Source organism: Labrus mixtus, chromosome 1 (genome assembly GCF_963584025.1).
Source record: "Labrus mixtus chromosome 1, fLabMix1.1, whole genome shotgun sequence".
Taxonomy (NCBI): domain Eukaryota; kingdom Metazoa; phylum Chordata; class Actinopteri; order Labriformes; family Labridae; genus Labrus; species Labrus mixtus.
Window position 1 is genome coordinate 11,632,617 of NC_083612.1, and position 25,470 is coordinate 11,658,086.

Here is a 25,470-nt window from a genome sequence, read left to right on the forward strand (position 1 = left end):
GCCAGTGGAGGAGTGTGTGAGAAGACGAGCAGAGGAGTTCTGGATGTATTGAAATTATTTTAATCTGTTGCTTTTGGTGACATCCACTTTAAACCATGGCTCCAACCCAGCGCGGTTTGTTTTGGCCTTTAATTGAAATGAATCATGAGATCTTTTTTTCACAATTGAGACGTGAAAGCTATGACAGCAGTGATGTCACAGGCACATCTTGTCATTTCATTTAGTCTGTCTCCACAATGAAGCTTATTGACCTTTTAAAGTGAAATATGTTGTATGTTGTAAATACGTATGAACAGTGCCTTGCTGCCACCCCTCAGTGGTGTCAGGCTCCTGTGCACGCCCTATCCGGGGTGACCCTACTTGTTGAAAGTAAAAAATGCGAACTCTGCATCACCCGTAAAACGATGTGTTTAAACTTTGAAGAGGCAGAGAAGAAAAGAGCTGCATGCAGAGGTGGTTTCCCCTTATTCACACTGGGAATTGAAGTGGTTTAAGAAATAAATATGCAAGCTGGCAGAGCTAATTACACATTCACACTCTGTGGTGTTAATGTGAGAAACATTTTGATCAGAATTAAATAATAAAATGTGTTATCACAAGGCTAAAAGGATCCAACGCTGATGTGTGGCGAAGTGAGAAAGCTGACCCAGATGGACAGTAAATATCAACACTTGGGGGCTGTCGACATATCAGCACTTTATGAAGTGTGAAAATAACTCTGGTGGGTTGAGCCAGATAGACATGCAGTGCAGATGTCCTTCAAATGATGACTGATTGCTCAAATTTTGGTGCATCATCCCTGAAAATTTGGTTGGCTTTCTATTTTATTTCACATAACTTGAATTCTTCATTGCAACATTTTTTTGGAGGAGAAAACCGGATATGATTGTGTATTATAAATCTTAATACAACCATTGAGACTGTGCACATTTCCTTTGTGTGATTTATAGATGAAGCAGGTCTCCCTGATTGTCATGCATCAGTAGCAAGAGCCATGTGAGAGAACGAGCGATGGATTGTGTGCTGTTGCATTTTCAAAATGGAAAATATGTGCAGCAGGTAAATGTTCCTTTTTTTTTTCTCCCATGACAGCGCTGTGGGAGCAACATGCTACAACATATGTGGCTCTGTGTATCCAATTTAGCATAATGCTCTGTGACATATAAGCTCCAGAGGATCTCATTTTCACTCTCAGTAATTCCCGAGGCTAAACAACGTCACATTTTGTGACAGCTGCCAGTTTTACACATCCTCAAAGAGTGGCCTGTCTGCAAGGAGAGGGTGGAGGAGGTGAAACAGTGAGGTTTTTGATACTCGGCCGGTTTTACCACACTGCTCTCAAAACAACAGCATTCCCAGCTCATTACCTCTGCTCGGTCTGCACGCACAGTACTGTATGTACTGTATACTGCACATTGTACAGGTGTGCGTAGGAGTGAGAATTGAATTGCAAAAGAATAACACAGAGACAAGAACGTGTTGTATGTGAGAACCATGTAGGTTATTTTTAAAGCCTGCTAAATCACATTTTTGTTAGCCTAAATCCTAAAGACCATGTTGGAAGTTTAAGTTTGCTTTTTAATTAAAAGTGTAACGCAGACGCAAATTATTATCCAAAAACATACACTAAGACTTCCAGATTGATTATCAAAGACCGGCCAAATATGTTGACGATGCGCTGATTGTTTGTGACAGTAAAAGGTTTGAGACTTGAAGTTTTGACATTTGTGGAGGCGAGAAACTTTTGATGCCACCCAGCCTGGAGCCTGGAGCGACACGTCTTAACACTTGACTTAGTCGTACAATAAGAAATGATTCCAAAGAAAGAAATCCTCTCGATGACGTTTGGTTGATTTAGTCATGATATATGCAGAGTGGAGACAGGATTTAGGATTCGGAGCTAGGCTAGCAGCTGTGTGAGGATGTATACCACTTGCTGTGATTTATTTTATTTATTCTTATTGTTTTCCATTTACTTACTTGCCTATTTCCCCACTTCTTGCCTTTCATGTCTTGTGTCGCTGCAACTCTTAAATTTCTCCCCTTAGGGATCAATAAATAATCGTCTCATTTCATGTATGCGTAGCAGTCGTTTAAGCGTAACACTTTAGCAACGATGCAAACAGACTCACAATGCAAATGCTAACTTGCAGATACTGTATTTAACAGGTAGGATATTAAAATTTGCAAAACGTAATATGTTGTCTGTACAAAGATGCATAGGGATATGTTTGAGTGTTAGTGCTGGCCAGGCCTTTGCTCGAAAAAGAGGTCATTTGATCTCAAGCAATTCTGCCTGGTAAATAAAGGTAAAATAAAAAAATAGTGCCATATTTAAGTGAATACACAAATTTCAAGCTCATGCAGATCCAAAAGAAAAAGTCAGGGATCAACAGAGTAAGTTGGATGCATTGTCTTTGGAACGTTCATGTTTTTATCAAATGCCATGGCAGTACATTGAACAGTTTGAAATGTGTTTTAACCCGGCAAGAGGCCATGCTAACTGTGAAGCTAGCATGGCTGAAGAAAATAAACAAATGAATCATGGAGTGACTTAGAGTTGCAGCTGCGTTGTGAATGATTGTCATCCAGTATTCAATTCTAATGCAGTGACTTTGTGCCCTGACACAGATTGAGAATTGTGGAGGTGGCCACATCATTTATATGTAGATGTCAAGAGGCCAGCTGGTGGATGCACATTCCTCCTCTCCATCTGCACCCAAACTGTCCCTGTGGTTCACAGCCGGCTTATCGCCTAATAACACTGAGCTGTCTTCAACATCGTGCAGCAAAATCTATCATCAGAGCACAGCTACATAATCGCCAAATGTGTTATCTTCACCTAAATTAATTTAATGCACCGTTTATAAGCCGTAATTGCTCACGGCAATATTGTGTTTTCAATAATAGCTGCTTCAAGTGGTGCTACATGTGGATGAAAACAAACTTCACTGTCAGTGGAGCCAGAATGGCACCAACTGCTACTGATTGTGAAGGGCAGACTAACAGACAGACAGACTCCCCAACTGTGTCTGAAATGTGGCGCAATAAAACACAGCCTGTTAAAAAGATACAAAAAGAAGATAGCTGTCGGCACTCATGAATATTCCCAAATCTGTGTTGTTAGATCTACTTTTAGTTTTGACTAATGGAAACTGGGGAGAAGAGAACAGCTTTTTCTGAACCATCATGCACAAACACAAAAGAAACGTCGATCAAATTGTCCCTCATCCATTGTGGTAATTCATTCTCAACTTTTAGCTCTCTTAAATTTAAGCTGACAGTGGCATTTTTGTTCCTAATCTGGGGTATTGGAAAAACATCTTTCTGAAAAATATGTTCCGAATAGATCATGTTTGATTTCACTTGCTTCTTGTAAATGAAATGAAATGCATTGTGTGCTCCAAGACTGACTTATTGCCCACATTGTCATTCTTTGGCATGGAGATGAACTTTTTATAGCCTGTTCCAGACGTCATCTCCCATGTGGATCTTCCCAGAGCTGCCTCCCACATAGCCCACGGTGAGATAAGGTTTTCTGGTCCATTCTCGGCACAGTTAGAAGATTACTGCCTTCGGAAAAAAAAAAAAAAAGAAGCTCAGTAACACCACAGCCTTGGCGACGCTCAGGAGCCCCCCTGCTGGCATCAGCCATCACGCTGTTTCAAAGTCTGTTACATCGCATTCTAAGCTCATACACTGTAATCCGTTACAAGCAAAACATGCGTGGCAAAGGAGTTGCTGCATGCACTTGTTTGTGTAGTATTGCCGTACTGTTTGTACTGTAAAAGAAAAGCAGCAGCAGACGTCTTGTGCAGGGTTTCTATTTCTGTTCGTTTGATTAGAGGGTTTGGTTTTCCTGAATGAATATTCATTGCTCTCGCTTGAGTACTGCCGGGTGGGTTTGAAGAATAGACCCTTAGCTACAGGTAATTAGCCCATTGATAAACTCATTAAGAATTTTAAATGTGCTGTTGATTCAGTGAAAAAGGTTAATAAATCTCCCCTGGTTGCGATGATAAAGTCGCCTCTAATTGCATTTGTTTCTTTAGATAAAACAGGAGTGACACCAGGCTTAGTTAGGTAACAGTGGCGGTTATTTCCCGTCATTATCCAAAGTTATGGGACCATCTTTCGGTTTCTTGAGCCAATGAAGCAATTTTAGGCCCCATTTCCCTCAACACGTGTTCGGGATCTGTGAAACATTTGCCTTATATATCCCCAGCCTCTCAGTAAAAACTCCTTTTTGGAAAGCAGGCAATTTCTTAGAATGTTTTGCATGAAGCTGCATGCGATTACAAAGATTTGACGACTGAGGCGTAACTTCTTCCTTGCATGGAACTTAGATGTGACATATTCAGAGTAGCAGTATAATCATGCTGTAAGCTCGATGCTTGCTGCAGTATAAACCATTAAAAGCACATTTACTGTACATGTGCGCGTGATGTGAATTCCACAGTTGTGTGTTTTCATTTTTGTGTGGATATATGCATTCCCCCCCTGCTCTGTCCGTATTTGTCCCATGTAAAAGTAACCAAGCATGCACTAAAACAGCCTCATGCATCATATCAGTTTTGCATTTTGGTTGCACACTTTCTGATTAATGGTGGACTGTGTTGTGTGCACTGCCGAACACTGTACCGCGTGCTGTACTTTTTGCACTGTGATTACATTTCTGCGACAGTCAGGCTCGTTTTAAATCACACTGAAGACATCCTGCCTCGAATGACCTTCTCTTAACTGCCAGTGCAGGAGACTGTACAATTTTGGTTCTTTTAAACCCTGGCCAAGCTTTTTGTCATGGATCATTGTGCTGTTTTATTGGGTCATCTTGAGATCTGGATGGGCACTTTTGGCGGAACATTAAGTTGGTTTGTGGCCAATGTTGCTAACAGATCATTGTCAATTAAAAAGGAAAATCTCGTCTCTTTGAATGCTGTTATTGCTTTAAGGTCCCATTCTCTTGTGCCTTTACATGCCCCCTCTTGTCTGTGCCATTACTTTATTTTAAATAGATAGTAGTCCATTTTACTGAGGCCGAAAGATCTTGGTATCATGGTCTCTGAATTAAACCTCTGACCAGAAACCTGGTGAATTATCTTTGACTGTCACTATGACTTAAAGGTCACATTTTATGCAAAATACACTTTACACTAATATGTGTCCCCAGCCTTTTTACAAACCCTACTTGTGTGTAAAATGTGTGCTCAAACAGGCCGTTTGTAGATTTGGCCTTTGTGACATCACAAGGGCAGTAATCCCTCACCCAGGTGGGTGACACTCCCATAGCAAAGTGTTTGTTCTGCCCTCTGAGTTTTCTTCTGTAAACAATACAGCATGGTTTACAAGACTGCCCAAGCCCTTCCAGAGGGGCATGGTCAGACACAGCTCACTTGCATTTAAAGCTACAGACACAGAAACAGCCTGTTCTGAGCAGGGCTGAAATAGAGGGGTTTATAGGCAAGAAACTTCACAGACATGTTTTGGGGATACAATCCTTGTTTCCTTGCTGCATTATTAACTTAAAGCCTCTACATCTGCCCTAACCGTTATATGAATGCACACTGGACTATAGTGTCTGTACAATGCCCATTGTCTCTTTTATCCACACTGCTCTTGCACACTTCCATGGGAACATCTTGCAAGTCCCTGCATAAAACTATACTGCTCTTTCATTCCACTAAAAAATGTATTGTACATTGTTTATAGAGTAACTTTAATTAAGTTTTGAGACAGAAGGAACACTTTGTAATACCTGCTTTTTGTTTTTATGTTACTTCTGTTTGTGTGTTTTCACATCAAATCAACAAGAACAATTTGTAAGTGTAAACTTACTTGGCAATAAGGTTCTGTCACTATATCTGAATAACCATGAATATTTAAGATGAGGCATGATTTTAAAATAAGTGAAAATTTAAATGTTTGAAATGAAGAAGAGATTTAAGCTCTTCATTGAGGTTTTTATGTGGTACCTTGAAGGACTTTTTCCAATATCTAGTGTTTTTAGTCCCCATTTAACTTTAACTTTATCATGAAGATGTTATGTATGTGTACCACACTGTTGTGCTTACTTAGTCATTAATCAGTCTTAGGTTTCCATATTGTTTAGAAAACTGCATTGAGCATCTAAAATGTCACGATGCAACAAGACCCTCTGACCCCTGCTTTGGCATCTCTCCAACGACTGTCATTCACTGATTTTAAAGCCTTACTGATCACGTTTAAAGTTCACTTGGGGTCTGGCCCCGAGCTTCACGTCTGACCTTTCAGATGCCTGTGAGCACGAGTGCTCTTTCAGACGCTCAGACAGGACTCTCCTGTCTGCTCCACGGCCTCGTCTCAAATCAAGAGGCAACCGAGCACTTTCTGTCAGAGCTCCTCGACAGCCAAATGCCCTGCTGGTGAAACTGAGGCCCACCGAGTCAATAGTTCTTTTTATAAACCGTTGAGAAATGTTACGGGAACATGTAGTGCGGAACACACGGCAGAAACCAATGGATTCACTCTTTCTCTCTGCTCTCTTTTTCAGAACAAGAGCTTGAAAAATAAGCTGCTCTCGGGACACAAACTCTGTGACGCCTATGCTGAAGAGGTAAGGATTATTTTTCAGTACATTCTGTTTCATCACCTACATCAATATTTTTCAGATCCAAAGACTCAATTGTTTTTTGTTTCTTGGAAATGGTGAATTTCAGGATAAGATGTTGCAGTACATTTTTTTGAGGTAACAAAAACAACTTGTTTTAGATAACTGAAAATGCAGGTCAATGTAATTATAATAATTTCAGTTTTTTTTTTTCTTCTAAAATTAAAGGGATTTATTTCGATCACTCTTAAAGAACTAAACACATGAATTATCCAGGTTTTCAGGATGTGATGACATGTGCTTAGATGTTACAAAATATGGAGCACATGTGGAATATTGGGATTTATGTGGGCTTCAAATTAAAACAAAAAAACGAACCAAAAACATGTTTCAAGGGTAGTCATCATTACAAATGTTAATCTTCGATATGATCGAATAGTAAAAATCAAAGGATATTGCTTCCTGTTTTGATGTCACTGCAGAAAATAGGAATCCTAAGCACACTATGTTTGGTCATTTCCTGTTTTTAAGAATCAAAAACGGCAGGCAAACCCGTCTAAATTTCACAAATGCATTGGAAATATTCCAAAATGTTGCCTTTCTATTTGTGCAATTCTGGACGTTGTTATAATCCAGGTGAATCGACCTGTTAATTTGGAAAGACTATCGTTACTGTCTTTTTCTCTCGTGGCAGCTTTGGACCAGAAAAATTACAGAAGATCTGACGGCTTTCCATAGCTTTGGTTTTTATTATAAATTTGTGCTAACACTTGTGTTGTTATCATGTAGTAATGTGCGGCTGTGACTCAGTTGTTAGAGTCGTCGTCTCTCAACAGCGAGGGTTCGATCCCCAGCTCCGGCAGCAACATGTCTGCTGTGTCATTGGGCAAGACACTTAAGCCTGATCCAGCTGCTTCGTCGGCGGCGTAGGAATGTGTATGAATGGGATTAGTTTCTTCTGATGGTCTCACTACATTGTAACCTCTGCCATCAGTGTGTGAATGTGTAGGTGTGATCTGCAGTGTAAAAGTGCTTTGAGCAGTCAGAAGACTAGAAAAGCGCTAAACAAGCTCAAGTCCATATACCATTAACCATTTAATGTGTGTTCTATTATTGTAAGTGTGATTTGAAAACTTGGTGGTGGATTCACAAAAGATGGAGACCACATTTGTTTAAAGACTTAGAGGCAGAAACGGTCAAATGAAGTCTGTCTCTTCCCCCCCCCCCCCCCCCCCACACACACACACACACACACACACACACACACACACACACACACACTCACACACACTTGTTTGACTTTTGCTGTCCAGTGAATCTCAGAGCAACTTATGTCCAACATCTCTTTGATGGTGGCACTGTGCAATCTGAGAAACTCAGGTTTGAGTAAGTGCACTTAAAGTGTCTTTTTTTTTTTTTTTTTTTTTTTGCTGCCGTCTACTTTTCCTTCAACTTTAAACTCAGCTGCCAGATGTTACGGTAAGCAGCGTCCAGCGGGTGCACACCCTCAGTGAAGCCTTGAGCTGAGCTTTGAACTGCTGCTTTTGCCTTCACGCTGACCGATGCTCATGTGGTAATTTAGCCATGCAGACTCTTACCAGGCAGCAGGACCTACGGGTGTCCTGATGACATGCCCAAGTGAGTGCAGCTGGTGCTGTATGATCAAGGCTCAATATTTATATAGTATATATATAGTTTTGGAGTCTGTGAGTCTTTTTTGGAGTTGCCTTTATCCAAGCTATACTGTGTGCAATATTTTTTGATTGGTACAACAAAGAACAGACACAGACACATTGATGGACGGGATCCTTGACGTGGAGATGGATACTTTTCTTTAGAGAGACCGTGAGCCTGACATCCCCTGAGGCAGCTCAGGCATGTTCGATCAATGCAACACAGGATGTTGTCAAGGTTTTTGAATGACAGAACAATTGTCAGTCGCCTGCGTTTTCAGGTGAAGACAAGCAATTATACAGCCTGACAGTTATCCAATGGGAAATTGATGGGATATTTAGGTCTCTTAAATGAGTTATCTGTACCCTTAAGAAATATCCGTGTCCTTAAATGACTAACTTCATTTCCCTAACCCCCCCTCCTCCCTTTATCACATACAATTTAAGCTTCCAAACCTACACATATTACTTCAGACTAACATCACAACAGTGCCATAATATATTGATCTACTGTCTTTTAGTTCTGAAATGTAACCAAAAAGAAATGTATATATCACATAACGTTTTTAGCCTCTGCCAAAGGTTATTTCCCATGTGGATCTTCACCAGGCTGCCTCCTACACATTCAACACATTATAGACAGAGTCAGTGATTTAGCTAGCTATAGGCTTTAAATTGAGTTTTCCTATTGGTTGTTTATTTCACCTATTCTTTGAAACCATGCAACTGTCAGTATGTTGTGTCCACTTTGTAAACTATTCAAATGAACCAAACTCTGTTCCGAACTGAATATGCTCTGTTTGAAAACACAAACAGTTACCTTTTATTACGGTACACCTAAGGTGTAAGGCTGGAGATATACTACTACTGTACTTATTATGCGAATAATGGCTGCCTTTCATCCCCTGCGTCTGTTTGGTACATTCACTGTTAATGCAATGCGGATGAACGATATGGGCGGTGTGGAGGTAGACAGGCTTTGAAAAAGATGACACAGAGACAACAATGGCAGAAAGCTCGTCTGTTCTGGAGAAAAATATCATCAATAAGATCAAGTTTGAAATTATCAACATCTATTGATGTGTCATTGCCACTGCATGATATGGATATCTGCTAAATGAAATTTACACAAGTACAGGTACGTTACATTAGTGCTTGGAGGAAAACAACCTGGAGCGATCTGTCCATGGTCATCAGTCGCCTGAGCTGATCTGACGTTACTATTGATTATTGATGTTAATATTATCTTGGTGTGTGATCTTAGAATGGACATAATAATAACTTCCTTGAGTGTATCCATGTTTGTGCGTCCTGTACTTCCGTTAGTTTCATTCGGCTTGATCTCTCTGATGTGCCCTCTAGTGGTATTATGTGTAGTGCACAGCCGTGTAGTGCCAAGTACGTGACAGATTACGCTCATGACGCAAATGGCTGTGTAACGAACGCAAGGTTAAAAAGAGAAAGTTTCTCTGGTCTAAGAAGGCTGTCTAAATAAAATAAAAAACTTCTATTTAGACAGCTTGCTTCAGGCACCACAAACTCAGCCTCATGTCTAATCATAGAGTTGAGAAAGCAGCTCTCTGTACCAGTTTGTTTAAAAACAAAAAACAGAACATTGCGTGCTTTATGGAGGTGTTAGCATGCATTAGTGTTTGCTAGATGTGCTTAATTACCTGGTGAATAAACTCTGACAGATGCTAACACAGATTAGCCTCAAAAACAGAGTTCTTTACTGTGCAGCAAGTACCTTAAAGATGTCAGGTATTTAAAATGGGATGAATGTAAAAACAAGGCAGTGACTTAAAAAAAAAGACTGATCACCTCTCACTGTTTATTTTACTCAGCCTTTTACAGAGTTGCAGTCATTTAGCCAAAGCAGAGTGCTGACACAATGGAGCCTGAAAGCTTTGTGAGAAAGAGATGAGGAGACAAGGACAACTGGAGAGAAAGGATGACCTTAAGGGGAATTATTTTGATAATTAGCCGCCCCCTCAGCGCCTTAGCATGGCTGCCTCCCCCAACTGACCTGGCCAACCACAAACCGTGACCCTGTTGTTACAATAACTGAAGGCTATTAATTTTACTTGGTGATTTAAGATTTTAAGAACATGAATTATGTATTGGAAAAGCATCTTAATTAACAGCGAGAGAAGTGATTTGCACAACAACAAAAAAACATCATCTCCTAATCTCACTTTGGCCTACAATGCAGCAAAACCTGGTGTTGATCACGCAACACACACACCACAGCTCAGAGGTCCACAATAAGAGAATTTGGTGTTTGGAAGCTCTCGATGTTTGAAGGGCTCTTCACCCACCCAGAAGTGCGCTCAATCACTGAGGTTAGTTTTTGGATTCTATTGAGAAGCAGGAAACTGGTGTTGAAAATAACTAGCCTGCTTCCTGCTACAAATCCTCCAGCTGAACATCCCTGACATCTCACCAGCTAAGCTCATCCAAGACATCATCACATATTCAAACTCTGCGATGAGATGATGGAACATTTGGCAGCTGTGCAGCCAAGTCTGATTATGACACTTCACGAGTTGGAAGCAGCACAAAGGCTATGAAGAGGTCCTGATTGAAGTTGTCCGACAGCCTAAACCGAGCCAGAATATTCCCAGCAACAGGAAAGGAAGTTATCTAATTGCCGATCAAATATGACTGGTTGGCTTTGTACCTGTGAAGGAAAAATGTCTCAAGATACTCTGTAAGATAAAGATTTGTTCTTGTCCGGTGCCTTTCTTGTCTCTTTGCTTGTTATCAAGGCAGGTAGACTTCAAGGTCTTCAGAGAGCGAGTGGCTACAAGAGTTTCCTCAAACACAGGTAGATCACTCGAGGTCACCGTCTCCAATTCCCTCCGGAGGCTATAAAAGTTGAAGTAAATCAGAGAGAGGAGCATCGTTGCATGCACCTTCTTTAATCCTGGAAGGTATTTATGTTTCAATGGGAAAGGTTACAGACTGAACCTGTAATCACTTTGCAATTACTGCAGACTGACTGAAAGAAACAGATACTAAAGCTGCAAAACAATTGCCACCAGGGCAGGGAATTGCAAACATTATTCTCCTACAAGTGTGTGAGTAGGACAGACATTCAAACATAACCTCTGTTTATGCATTTTAAATTCTACTTTATGCTCTGTCAGTATGAAAACCTTTTGTGCGGGTGGTTTAATTAGGCTGTTGCACATTTAACTGTATTTAGACCATGGACAGAATAAATATGGACAACATGTCTCTGAATATGTTTACGGACGACGTATCCAAGTATTATTTACACAATGTTTTCATCACAGCAGCGCAAACAGCAACAGTACGGCAGCTTTCAGTAGCAATTCCCGCTTCCTCGTGTAGTGGTCTTTGACGCAACATCTGGTGTTTCCAAGGCAACGATAAACATGCAGTGTCTGTCAAGACAAGAAACGTCCTGTTACAACTATAACATTAATAAAATAAAATAAAATGGAACAATTTGAGGTAATGTAAGTACTCAACAAAAAAATATATAACAAAGGTTTAGTCAATTTTTTATTTATTTAGACATTTTTGTGTAAATATTCTACATATTACAGCTTTGACATGGAGGATGTGGGAAGGGTTTATGACCTATACTGCAGCCAGTCAACAGGGGGAGCTCTAAATATTTTGACGTCTCTCCGCAAGAGCCTTTTTGCTGTCCATATTTAATACAGTCTATGATTTTTAAGTTAAGACGAGAGCGCCCACCCACGATAAACCGAGATGAACTCTTAGGATAATGTTTACCCTTGAACTTTTACTAAATTGTTCTCTAGAAATCATTCCTTCATGCTGAAGAGATCTTTTCAATTAAGATTTCCTCAGAGCATTGAGTGAGTCAGAGCTATAAAAAAAAAATCCTAATGATAAAATCTTTGAATCTTAAATCATGTCTTTGAAGACATGTCCAAGAACTGAGATTAGACTCGGATCTATTTTCATTGGCCTTGGATAAACTTTCAACGCACAGGCTGCTTTTTATAGCAAATTATATATTTAAAGACTTCTGTATGAGTAATCAGCAGCTTCCCTTTATGGGTTATTTGTGTTGTCGTCTTGTGAATATTGGCTTGGGGGATTCCTGCTTTGTGTGCTGGAATACATTTCATCTGGTGTGGTAATCGTTTTTCAAAAAGCGGCTTAAACTTAAAGTGCTTGGTTCTTGGTGTCTGTGTGAGGTGGAGGAGCATGCTTTGTGTTCTTAATCTGTGTGCTGTGGTGAGAACTGGTTGGATAACAGGACATTAAAAGACATGTTAACAACACTGTTAAAGAAGTGTTGAATGGTTGCTGTTACACTAATGTGCAACTCATCCTGCATCCTCTCAGACTGTGTATTGAACGACTTAATTAGGTTGTCTGAGTCTGCAACCAAATGGGTACATTTACATGAAATAATTCCCCTAATGTACATGTTATTTTTCAGACTACACAATACAAGAATGATGGTAGAAAATAGTAAAAAAAAAAAAAAATGTACCAAAAGTTGACCAAAAGGAGATGATCTATATCTGATTGACAACCTAAAATTGTTGAGTTCTCTATTGCAAGAAAATTGCATATCCTCCAGACTGGGAATGTGGAAGCAGAGAATATTTTGAAATGTTTTCCTGAAAAAAATCAACTTTAGATTAATGAAAATGTTGCTGTGTTATTTTTGGTTGGACAACTAATTGATTTCTTGTCTCAGACTGGTGATAGGTTGAAATACTATGACCCAATTCAGAGACTTACATTTTATTCAAGGTTTAATAGAAAATGAATGCTGGTAACACTAACACTGTTACCGAGGAGAGGATTAGCAGTTAAAGTCTTTTCTGCATGTTTTAATATATTGCTTCTACAGTTATTCATGCGTATCTCTTTTTTATCCTCTGCAGTGAGAATGTTGGGCAAACTCAAACCATTTGTGAAGTTACTAAAGCATTTGGTCAGTCGGTTCAAACTCATTTCATCCATCAGGGTCACTTTGGACAACATTAGCTGCTATAAGGGTAAACGGGGCTAATCGACTCTTGGCCTTGTTATCCCAGTTGCCATAGCCTCAGTGAAGGCTATTCAAGGATGTCATTGTTTGCACTAAAAGGCTTTTGAACCATTAAGACTGGTTGTAATTTCTAAACCCAGAGAGATATGTCATTGTGGGATGGATGGAAGCAATCATCCTTGCCAGTTTTCTTTCTCTGAATCTCAAAAACAATTTGGAAAGACAATAGTGGAATGGTAAATGTTCAAACATGACCATTTAAATGGGGATAGGTCACTAATAAAAATGTATCACAGGCTCAGTAGAGCTGGCAAGCAGCCAAAGGCCTGAGTCAGCTGCGTGTTTGTTCACTTCACCAATCAAAAACACTTGACAAATTCAGCAGTCCATTTAAATTGGAAGGAGAACCTACCAGGTCTCTGCCACTGTGCAGCTATACTGCTGCAGTTAAAGCTGCAGCTTTCTCCTGTGTATATCCAGCAATTTTTCCTCCTTTGCTTTTATAAACTGCTTATTGTTTATTCAAAGAAGGGGAAACATCATCACAGTCACAAAAGTTGCAGCATGCCAGTACAAGACAATTTAACACCCGTTTCCTTGCCCCAAATATCCCCTGTTTGTCTCACACTGCCTCCATCCTCTAGCTCACAAAATGAACCAAGCAGTGTTCTTTTTTTTCAGACATCTTTAAGCAAAGATAAGATATTGAAAAAAATATATATATATTAAAATATAAGCCCAACAACTATTGAATTTTACTATTTTATCACCTTTAAACTGTTAGATACAAACAACACTACTTCTTAGGCTCAAGTCGTCTCTTTAAGTTGCTTTCTGAAACACACAAAGTATTATAAATGCCTTTTATTGTAAAAACAAAACAAGTACCGTAAAATCCTTTAAACTGTCTTACTGCGTGACGATTTATATTGTATTCAGCGATGTCTGCAACGTGCATTTTCTGTGCAGCTGTGTCGTTCTTTTAGTTCCATCTGCTTTCACTTTTGGGAGTTTGCACTCCTACTAGCTACAGTACGGTAGTTGAGCTCTCAGCCTGCAGGGTTGTTGTGAGGCACAGACTCCTAGCTTGCGAGTCGCGATGCCTGACTCCGCTGGTCACTCTTTAACTTTAATATAGGAGTCTTTCAATCAAAAGAGCACTCCACAATGTTTATTTACGGAACAATATACCACTGTTTTCTGTAAATGCATGATTAATGACCTCGTGAGGGAGAAAAGATGTGGAAAAAGTCACGCAGCCAGCCTGGTCTGTGTCGTCGTCTTTTCCAGCACAGCCTGCACTCAGCTTTCGATACACAATGAATGGGGATGGCTTTTTAATCGCATCAGGTCACAGTTAGTGGCTGCTGCACCCGCTGTAATGACAGCACGTGTTTCAGTATTTTGTACTGGTATATTGGTCGCACCGGTGTATAAGACGCAGCCAACTTTTAAGACGAAAAAATAGGTATTAAAAGTGCGTCTTATACACCGGATTTTACAGTAGGTGGGCACAAAAAGGATTTTATAATACAATTGAAAAAGGGCAGTTTAGCACAAACGTTAATGATGGAACATATCTTTGCTTACTTCTTCTGGCCGGTCCAATTGGAAAGTAAAAGTACCACATCTCTGCTGCTGTTCAGATTGGTCGTTCTGCTAGAGAGGCTAAAGCTGCATGTTGTACATATCCTTCCATTACTGCTCTTTATCCGCTTCATTGGAAATGTTCATGCAACCTTTCTGAAGCAGACAGCGATATCCTCAGGGGAAACACCTAAAAGCTCTGAAAAACCCGAGTCAGAGTCAAGGTTAAGACCGTTCAGTGAAGGAGAGCGACACATGGCATTAGAGATGCCATTAAAACTGCCCGGCATCTTTTCCTGCAGACCATAAATTTATCACCAATTTTCTAGTCTGACAAATTTATGGGGTTGCTGCGCAGTTCCTCTTCAATATTTCAGATCTGTTGTGACTTGAAACACATTTAATTCTTGCATAAGGATTTAATGGGAACATGAAGTAACCTGAACCGTATGCAGATAAAATATAACACACTGTCTGATTGTCTGATTATAAGGAGAATGGCCTGTGCTGTGATTGGACAGGGCTCTTCAAATGGAGTAGTATGCTAACATTGTTAACTTTAGTTATAAAACTGATCACATCAGTGATTTAAATAGATGCTCCTTCATCCATTCATTATAAGACATTTGAACTGTATGTATATTGGTAAATGGACTTGAGTTTGTATAATGCTTATTTAGTCTTCTGACTACTAACTGCAGGAGCCGGGGATCTACTACTTCAGGACCCCTGACCTTCTGGTTGAGAGACAATCAATCTACCGCTAAGCCACAGCAGCCCCACTGTGTTTGTGTGTTTGTGTTTGTGCATGTGTGAGAAGGTGGGGTTATAGTGTGTTCTCTGTTGAACTAAATTGGTCTGAGTTGAATATAAAACTCCTCTCAGATGTACTTCTTTATTTAAGTAGGGTTTATGTCTAAAACAGCTCTGAGGTACTCGTCACTGTGCATCAGACACCAATTCCTCAGAATCCATATCTGTGATGGGCATGGGTCTTTGTTTATTTGTACATTTGGTGAGGACAGAAAAACACACTGATGTTGTACAGTATTTATTTTTCTAAGGCATGGAGATGTATGTGTAACAAAGGTCATGTGACGCTCTTCTTTTGTATTACTTCAGAGCAGTATTGATGAGAAGAAACTCGTTCAGTTTTTGATTTTAATATAAAATCTAAAAAAATAGAGACAAATTGAAATTAATTGTTGAGCAGGACAGTGGGTGTTGGTCTGCTCACATGAGAGCTATAGGAGAGATGGATCACCAGTGACACTTTTGGTAGCTGTGTCGGTCACATGACTCTTGTTAAGTACATCTTAGCTGTCTCTCCCAATATGCATCTCCATGCCTTAGAAAAGCAAATAAGACATGTATTTTTATATCTTATCTGGAGCAGCAAAAAGATGACATATTACATGCCTCGTCGTTTTAGAGTGACCCAGGCCTCACCAAGTGATCAGAAAGAATCAGAGCACAGTTTCTACTCGTGCCTTGTTTGGGGAGTTATGTGCCAACAGCTTCAGTGATATACGCTACAATACAATTAACTATGTGCACAGGGAGCATTCACCAGTGGATCCTTTAAATGAAACAACTGCATTACTCTGCTGCTCTAATACATTCACTTTCCGTATTGAATGAATCAGATTACCCTGAATCAAATGATTGAAATAAAATATATACCTCACTCAGTTCAGTTTTGGCTGCCTGCCAGTCACAGGTCTACCTCAACTCGCACGCTCTAGCCAATCAGACACATCGCACAAATAGAGCAATGTGTAGAAAGTTGGAATGAGACCGAGCGGGTGTGTGTAGTTGTGCTCAGACGACTGCATGCTGAGGATGTGTGTACACTTGCATTCAAACTGCGGTGTAATATCACATGTTTGTATCTCCTTTTACATCACATGGAGCTGTTACACGAGCAGGATCTATGGTGCATTATATGAGCGGGCACTGTAAGCACAATACAGATTTATTCTTTGCCAAAAGCAAACAAAATGTTCTTTTCTGAAACAATATAAGCCGATTGTTATTTGGCATTAAGCTTTGACAGCCTCTGTGCAGAGACAAAAGATGACCAAACATTTCAAACAACATCTAAACACATCCTACTAAGAAAGTGTTGACACCATCTCATCTACCTGATGAAATTGCTTCGTGACCAAACCGAACTCTCTCTTTTCTCTCTGTCTTTTTAATGATCTGTGTGTTTCTAATTCAGGAGATACTTTCCCACTTTCTGTCCTACAGTATATACCACAGGCTATTTGAACCTGGGTAATGAGAATACCTTAAAGGCTATTATCTGTACTTATGACATGTCTTCTAATGCAGAACTGGATGGTATGGCTTCAGCTTTGCCTTGAGTCATTGACAATTGGCAATAGAAAATATATTTTTTATAAACTAATCTGCAGTCAATGAAACAAAAATGCATGTGAGCTCAGGCGGCAACCTCTGGTGTTGAAAAATGAAGCCACTGCTGAAGTGCAAACAAGTGAACTTACACGAGTGTCCACTTGAGGCTGGATCCACGTAAAGAATGACCATTGTGACATCAGAGATAAACATGTTTACAGCCTGGTTTGAATAGTTCATAGCTTTATTGGTACATACTATACAAGGGATGAAGTTTGTTATCTTCATCAGAGCTCTACATAATAAGGGGTGTGGCTGACATTACTTACAGTAACTTTTTTGCCAACGTGCTTGGCTCAACCTTTCACCATTTCTACGCTGATCAAAAGGTTGGGCTTCAAAAGTTTACTTCAGAAACTAATGGCGCTCAGACTACGTCCATGCTCAGACTACGTCCATGCTCAGACTACGTCCATGTTTTATACACTCTATGATGTAAGCCAGAAGAAATGGGATTGAAATGTAAAGATGTGAAACTGATTTTTATTTCAAAGGCTCAAGGGATAGATTACACATTACTTGGATGCTGTCATGCTTTTAAAAAATAAAAACAAAAGAACTATTCATTAACAATGACCGAGAGATTCTCGCTTTCTTGAAGGTAACAGAAGAAGAAACACGGGCCAAGTTTTCCATTTTAGGAAATTCAAAATGCCTCAGGAATTAGAAGTTAAAATGTAAGGGATGAAATAAGCGTTGGTTTGTGTAATGTTGAAATTATAGAGGTAATATTAGTTAAGATTCTACAGGCCGTCAACTCGTTTAGCTCTTATCCAAACACTAACCAGAGAAACAACGTTCACAACTAGCAGGTTAAAAACAGGTAGCATTTAGTAAATTAAAGGCCAGTGATTATTATTCCAGGAGTTGTTGCAAACCAGAGCAGGGATTAAAAAAAATACATGACACAAACATGACGAATGAATGACGATGAATGTTGCTGAGGAATTCAGCAGCTGTCAGCCAACCTGTGTGTCCTATTTGTAGCTGTTGCCCCATCACCAAAGTGAACAAATATACATACATCATTTATATAACACATAGCTTCACAATTGTCAAGGGGAGTAAGTTCCTTCTATTAAAAGAAAACAAAGACCATATAGCAGCAGCTCCGACGCTCAACCCTTTGCTGCATGACGTACCCAACTCTCTTCTCTAAATAGTCCCTGTCTCCTTCTTAGCTGCCCTGTCAATAAAAGCACACAAATCATTTATTTTAAAAGAAAAAAATGAAAATCACTCTCAGATGACTGAAAAGTCACAACAGTATTATAATCCAACAAAAAGATCTCAGCAGAATCTGACAGACACCTCTGTTTGTTTGAGCTTGTCATTAAAAACATATCATTAATAAACCTTGCAAGAACATGATTTTATAAACAAAAACTGCACTGAACTCGTCTGTCCTTGAGACAGAAATTGAACAGTTTCGTCATCGTTCACAAAAAGAGAATGACTCACAGTGATACATTTTATGAATATTTGGGGGGAGTAAGGGGGAGCTGGGAAACTGCAGCAATCTTATCAAATACTGTGAAACTCTGTTTTGTTAGGATTGTAATGATTTGAAAAGGAGGCTCCACCCTCTCTGGATTCAAACATTCAGGAACAACCAGGCGGAGATGCTGCTGGGACTCTCCTGGGCTGAGCAGGCAGCTCACATGATTTATTCTCAGTAAATAATAGACCAATGCTTTGGCAATTCGGAGGGCTCAGCACATATTTGCATTTATAAGTTAGCACTTGAGAGCGTGTGACTCTCTAGCCTCTTAATATGATTCATTCTGTTAGGCGAGAATCTCAACAGCTCCACTTAACAGATAGAAATAACTTTCATCGCTTAACGTTTCATTTTATGGACAGAAGGAAAAGATAACCATCCAAAAATCAAACACACAGCTCACCGTGTGTGTGTGTGTGTGTGTGTGTGTGTGTGTGTGTGTGTGTGTGTGTGTGTGTGTGTGTGTGTGTGTGTGTGTGTGTGTGTGTGTGTGTGTGTGTGTGTGTGTGTGTGAGAGAGAGGAGTTTTCAAGTCATTTCTCTGTTTGTTTAACCTTGTGGTTTTTATATTAGGAGCCCTCAGGATGTCATTTTTGAATCCAGTTACATACGACACAGATGGCTGTCTCGGGACATGGAGGCACCCTGGGTAGAGGAATAACGAGATAAAGATTCTCATAAAAATAAAAATAAAAGGGCACAGGTGCTTGTCAAGTACACAAAACCCCTTGAAGTAAAATTGTCCCTCAGCATCGTGTTCAGTGTGCTTTGGTGAGAGATTAGACCTCATGTCACATTTTTTACTGCCTGTGTCGAGGGAGCACAGAGATGGGATGAGACAGAGAGATAGAAAGGGGAGCAGGAGAGCTTTATAGAGATAGACAGCCAGATGGAAAAACAGATATAGGATAGATTGGTAGAAGTAAGAGATATATTTAGAGAGAGAGAAGTAGACATAGATATCGATGGACAGAAAGTAGATGTTTTATGTTTACATTCAAAAGGAACATACAGTCTATGTAAAAGAAAAAGGTTGCTGTTAAACCACTAATACACGAAAGGGCTGCACAGTCAAATTAATTAAAAGACCCTTGATGCAACTTCAAACAACAACAAAAAGACTGCTTAATGTCCCATGTAGAAGTTTATTAAAGTCTATTCACCCATTTGTAAAGAAACCTTTTTCTTCTCTACAGTGTAAATGTACATAATGTACCACAGAAAAGTTCTGATGCACACCAATTCTTTAGAGTGGAGGCCTGCACCAGAACTTTTCACATATAAAAAAGATTAGTAATTTAGTAATGATATGTGGAAAACAGAGATTTAGACTGAGCTTGTATAGCGCTTTTTAAGTCTTTGGACTACTTGAAGCGCTTTTACACACCCAGCCCTTCACACACTGATGGCAGAGGTTGCTGTGTAGTGAGACCATCAGAAGTAATCCCATTCATACACATTCATGTGCCGCCAACAAAGCAGCGGGAGCAATTAGGGTTTAAGTGTCTTGCCCAAGGACACATGAGTTGGGAATCGAACCCTCGACCTTCCGGGTTGAGAGACGACGACTTTACCAACCAATCCACAGCCGCCCCCGACATTAAAAGGACTTATACAGAAATACAGTGGCTGAATAGATTGAAATGCATGTTATCATGTCATATAATAATAAACTTTCATATAAGGCCAGACATTTCAATCTCTTTTCTTACTCACTCCTTTTGAATATCAATTACTGAGATTCAGCCTTGTGAAGCTTCACAGTGTACCAGCCATTTACAATCTCTCTGTGAAAACAACCTCCAGTCCGTCTAAAGACAGGGAGAGCAACTTTCTGAGCTGCTGCTGATTCCCCGTGTGGAGGCCCTCCGTTTTCACTCTCACATCATGAGCAGCTTTGAGGACGCCTGTGTATCAAGCTATCTCGGAGACAGCCTCTGTGCTCCATGTGCCCACTGATGTGCATCAGCAGAGTGAATGTCAGGCAGAGCCGGTCACCGTGTCTGTTTGGGGGCGGCTGTAAAGATCTGCTCTGATTGTGTGTGTGTGTGTGTGCTGCTTACAGATGACAGGCAGGAGCACGGTGTGAAGGGAACCTGCATGTGTGTGGTGATGTTGGCGGTAATGTGTGTAGTGGGAGGGAGAATTCAGGTTTAGACAGTGGGCAAGAAGCCAGTGCATGACTGCATCATTGTGTGGACTATACAGTTCAGTGAAGGGGAGATTTGATATTTTCTTCCTCTCACCACAGCCTCGCTTTAAGCCAGAGCTTTGCCCAGGGAACACTCACAAAGGAGTCTTCTGCGGCAGCTGGCAGAATCCTGCTACGTGATCTAAAACCAATTTCGCTATTTGAATAAGCTAACACTTATTTCCTTATCTTTCCTTTGCAGTCCAAAAAAATCCAGGCTCAACTGAAAGAACTGCGGTACGGGAAAAAGGATTTAATTTTTAAGGTAAGTTCAAACTGAAGGGGGGGGGGGGGGGGGGGGTGGTTGGGGCTTGGGGGGTAGCTTTATGGTAGCTCCACACCAGGAGTAAACAGGTACTTCAGACCACCTTGAAACCATGATCCCATCACAGGGAATTCTCTTAATTAATTCACTCAGCAATTACAAAGTCTCTCATAATCTGCAGCCTGCAAAGTCGGTTGGTTTCGCCTACTGCTGTCCTCTGTTTTCCCCCTCTGCAAGATCCATCCCATCCCTTTCGATCATGCAAACTGTGTGGATAAATGATGTGGACAGCTGTGGAGGAAGTTCATACAGAATTATGCATTAGATCATATAAGGGGGATCGCCAAGACACAAATTACACATGACACCGTGCAGTGCTGTATTCAGTTGACACCAGAAATTGGTCTCCAGCTCACATACTACCACTGGAAGCCCCAGCATAAAGAGCAGCCAACAAGAGAATATTCTCTATTGTTGCCTGACTGCCCGTTCTCCACAGCCCCTCTCGTTGCCAGGACTATCAATATTCTTAGATGTGGATTCTTATATAATATTTATTGGCTTTTGATGCTTCATTCACTGACCTTTCAGGCCTTGTTTGCAGTGTTCAAATGTCATTTCTGCTACAATATCTTGTTCTTCCCGTTCTTAAATGTATGTTTTGATCTTTTAGACCCATCTTTCCCAAAGCCGTGTCAGACATGGATGAATAAAAAACGAGGGGCTCAATCCTCACAGACTGAATTTTAGGCACCAAGCCCTGACGCCTGAATATATATTTTGCCTGGATGTCCTGTTGGTGGTTCTATTTCCAGCCTGTGAATGATGGATGCATTGACTTGTTTGCTGTTAGTAAATCGCTGTCTCCAAATTGCATCAGTCACTCAGCCAACACAACCTTATTCCTCAATGTCAGCAGGCGTTTAATGTGGACCTTTCAAAACATTATGCTCTCGCTGAAGGATTAGATTAATTTTATAACACTCTTTGTCTTGTAAAATCTGTCATCTTTGGAGAATGACGCACACCGTCTGCCTTTTTCTTTTTTGTTGATGGATAAGTCGGAGGGAAAAGCATCATGTCCCTGTGACCCCCTGTGACTTTTCCTTGAAAACTCATATGTATTCCACATGTGCAGTGATCAAAAGCCCAGCAGGGGGGAACGAGGGGAGCAGGAGGCACAGAGGAGAGTCACTCAAGAAACAGAAATGTCATCAGCTGCACAGAGGGCATGCCAGTGAAGGCACCTTGACCTGGAGGCAATCCAAGTGGTTATGTTGTACAAAACTGTTGGATCATATCATTTTTCTGCCCAATTTAAAAGGACACATATATATACAGCTGCCTGGCGGGACTGAAGACAAACAAAAAACATAATAAAAAAAAAAGACAAGCACATTGCAGGGGAGCTTCATGAGTCTGGGTACAACAATCATAAACACCAAGGTTCAGGGGTGTAGCAAAATGGCATACACTTAATCTATAGCAATATTAGCCAAATAATTCCATGAGCTGATATAACACCAGTGGTGATTGGTTAATAAGGTGAGCAGGGACGCCACCCCAACCAAACGAGAGAGAGAAGAAAGTGTGTTAAACATAAATGAATTAGCAGACAATGCACCACATAGTCTGTCAGCGTACCATCAGGATTCAGTAAAAATAGGTTCCAAATCGTACTGGCTCATTTCTGTGTGACTAAATATACTTCCTGGTTGAGGGGAAGGTAAATCCTTCAACTTTGCCAAGCAGGGGACCTGAGGCTTCTCTCTCTTAATGGTTTGTCTCAAATTTCCCACAGGGCACAGCACTCCCACTTCATTGGCAACGAAATGGTGCTGTGTTCTTTCCTCCAATGTGATTGGACAGCTTCTTTCAAGTTCACGTTTTTTTTTTCCCAATAAACTTTATTAACACCCTTAATAAATTATATAAAGGGCACCGTCTCTCCTGCCCTTTAGCACTCTCAGTGACTAATGGCACATGCTACTTGACAGTCTCTGGAGATACTAAGATTCTCTTATCACCTCTTAACTTAATAAAACGACAAACTTAAATAAAATACAAAGTTTCTGAAGTTAAAATTACAATGCTAATTCTGTTAGCATGTTGACAGCAGTGGCTATCATGTGTTAGCATCAAATTCACAAACCAAGATGTTCATCCTACACCTTGAAGTTCCAGTACTTAACTGTAAAGAGTGCACACAGACAGGTTCCCTTTCGCCTGCTCAGCCATAACATTAAAGCCTTCAGAGGGAATGACAGCTCCTTCCCAGACTTTCCCTACGAGACAATATTTTTTGGCAGAGGAGCTGCATTCATCCCTCACATCCTCTCTCCTCAGTCAGTCCACTTTTAAATGGACCCCCAGAGCTGTTTCTCCTCCAGCTTAGAAAAAAAAAAAACAGAAAAGAAAAATGACGGCTTGATGTAGTTGCACGCCTTGTCTGGCAGAGTGGCGAGTACCCGACTGACCCCACACCTCTATAATGGACTCAGTGCAGGAAGATGGAGCCTCAGACTTGGAGGCACTAACCCTGAAAGTCAGCATTTCTGGGTCAGTGGCCGTTGCGCCCGCAGTCCCTTAAGGACTCTCTGCTGATGATGCGCTGTGTAATGGATGTAATGGCTCTCCCTGTAATGCATCACACCCGCATGCATGCACAGACAAACACACGTCCTTAAGATCCTTTAGAAGACAGAGAGCAGCTGCTTTTATTTTGTGTGCTTTTAAGCCGATAGAACCTGGACTCTTTATTTTTCAGTGCTTTGGATACAAGGCACACAGGGAAGATAAAATACATGACAATATTACCCAATATGGAAGTTTTATATTTTAGTAGGTTAACATATCCTCTAATGTGCACCTTTGTGATATGTTCTCCTTTTACACAACAGTGTTGGAAAAGATTATTGAGTAAATAAGAGATTGAGCCTTCAGCTTATTTGTCCTGTAAACTCCAAACTATTCCATTAAAACACACGTGTGGACTTTCTTAAAAGTTTCAAGATCAGAACACATGATTTTGAAGTTCTCTACATTTTCACAAGGGTTGCGAAGGCTACAAACATGAAATGACCTTACTATATCATCAGACATAATGCATGATAAGCATTGCAGGGCAACAAGAGTCATTGTTTATGACAAGTTTATGACAAGGGTTAGGGTTAGTTTGTAGCTTTTCTGGGTATAAAACAGACTTCACCCTTTCTTCAGAGGCTGATGAACTAAAATAAAAACTCAGCATCCCTCTTCAGTTCTCTAATTTCAGAACTCTTTGTTATTTGCAATACTCCTTCTGAGCCCAAAAAATAAACATTTCAAGAGGATGAAGTGCAGCATCTTGTGTTATATTCTAAAGGATAATGGAAAATTCTTTCTTTTGGCAACTTGGAACGGCGTATTATATGAAATGGACATTTTCAATACTTTAATAGTCCAATATTCTGTCTCAAAAAAGGTTCAAAATGCTGTTTTCTTGTCATCAGTACTCATCATAATCTCCTGAAACAAGTAATGAATGCATGTCTGTGAAAACTCGTTAATTTCTTCTACCATTTGCCTCTTAGAGATTACATACAAGCCTTTGTGCCCATGATTAAAGAACTGATCCTCAAACTTCATCACCTTTGGATCCCCTCTGGTGTAAAGCCCGACAGCTACAAATGACTTTGTGCTACTGTTCCAAACTTCTAGTAAATGAAAAAAGAACTACTGAGAGATGGATCTGATTCTTTGGCTTCTTTGAAAACCCAGAGCGGTTGAAAGTTGCCCCGTCCTTGACTGCCACAGCACGACTCATCTGTCAGGGACAACTTAAGCGTCGTTTCAGCCGCCCTGTTGAGTGGAAGAAGTGACAGACATGTTCATCATGAAAATTCCTGCATTACTGGCAGGATTTGAGATGGGAATCAGATTTTCTTTAAAAAACAAACAAGAAATTGTTCCCAGTGTGTTACAAACAGAAAGAGGAAGTCAATAAAACTCACCAAAAACCATCAACCCGGCTCATTGCCCATCACTGGATTTTCATTCTCTTTTTACCCCGAGTTTGTAGATGCAGTTTGTTGGCTCAGCTGACCTTGAGTGTTTAAAGAGTGTAAGTCCGTGCAGTTTATCATTTTGAGAGGCCTGTAAAGGACACCCAATAAAAGTTCATGGCTCAGAGTCCATCACTGAGGCTGGTTTTACACAGTTTGCATGCAAATGATGCCAATAAGAGTTTCTTTTCTTCTT

The 25,470-nt window shown here is 40.3% G+C and overlaps 1 protein-coding gene across 1 annotated transcript in view; it reads left to right on the top strand.

Annotated features, from left to right (window-relative positions):
- luzp2 (leucine zipper protein 2) overlaps positions 1-25,470 on the top strand; it is a 180,516-nt gene that overhangs the window by 128,583 nt on the left and 26,463 nt on the right. The window contains exons 6-7 of the mRNA XM_061064183.1: positions 6,530-6,592; positions 21,169-21,231. Of these exons, the coding sequence (XP_060920166.1) occupies positions 6,530-6,592; positions 21,169-21,231 (126 nt within the window). The remainder of the gene's footprint in view (positions 1-6,529; positions 6,593-21,168; positions 21,232-25,470) is intronic.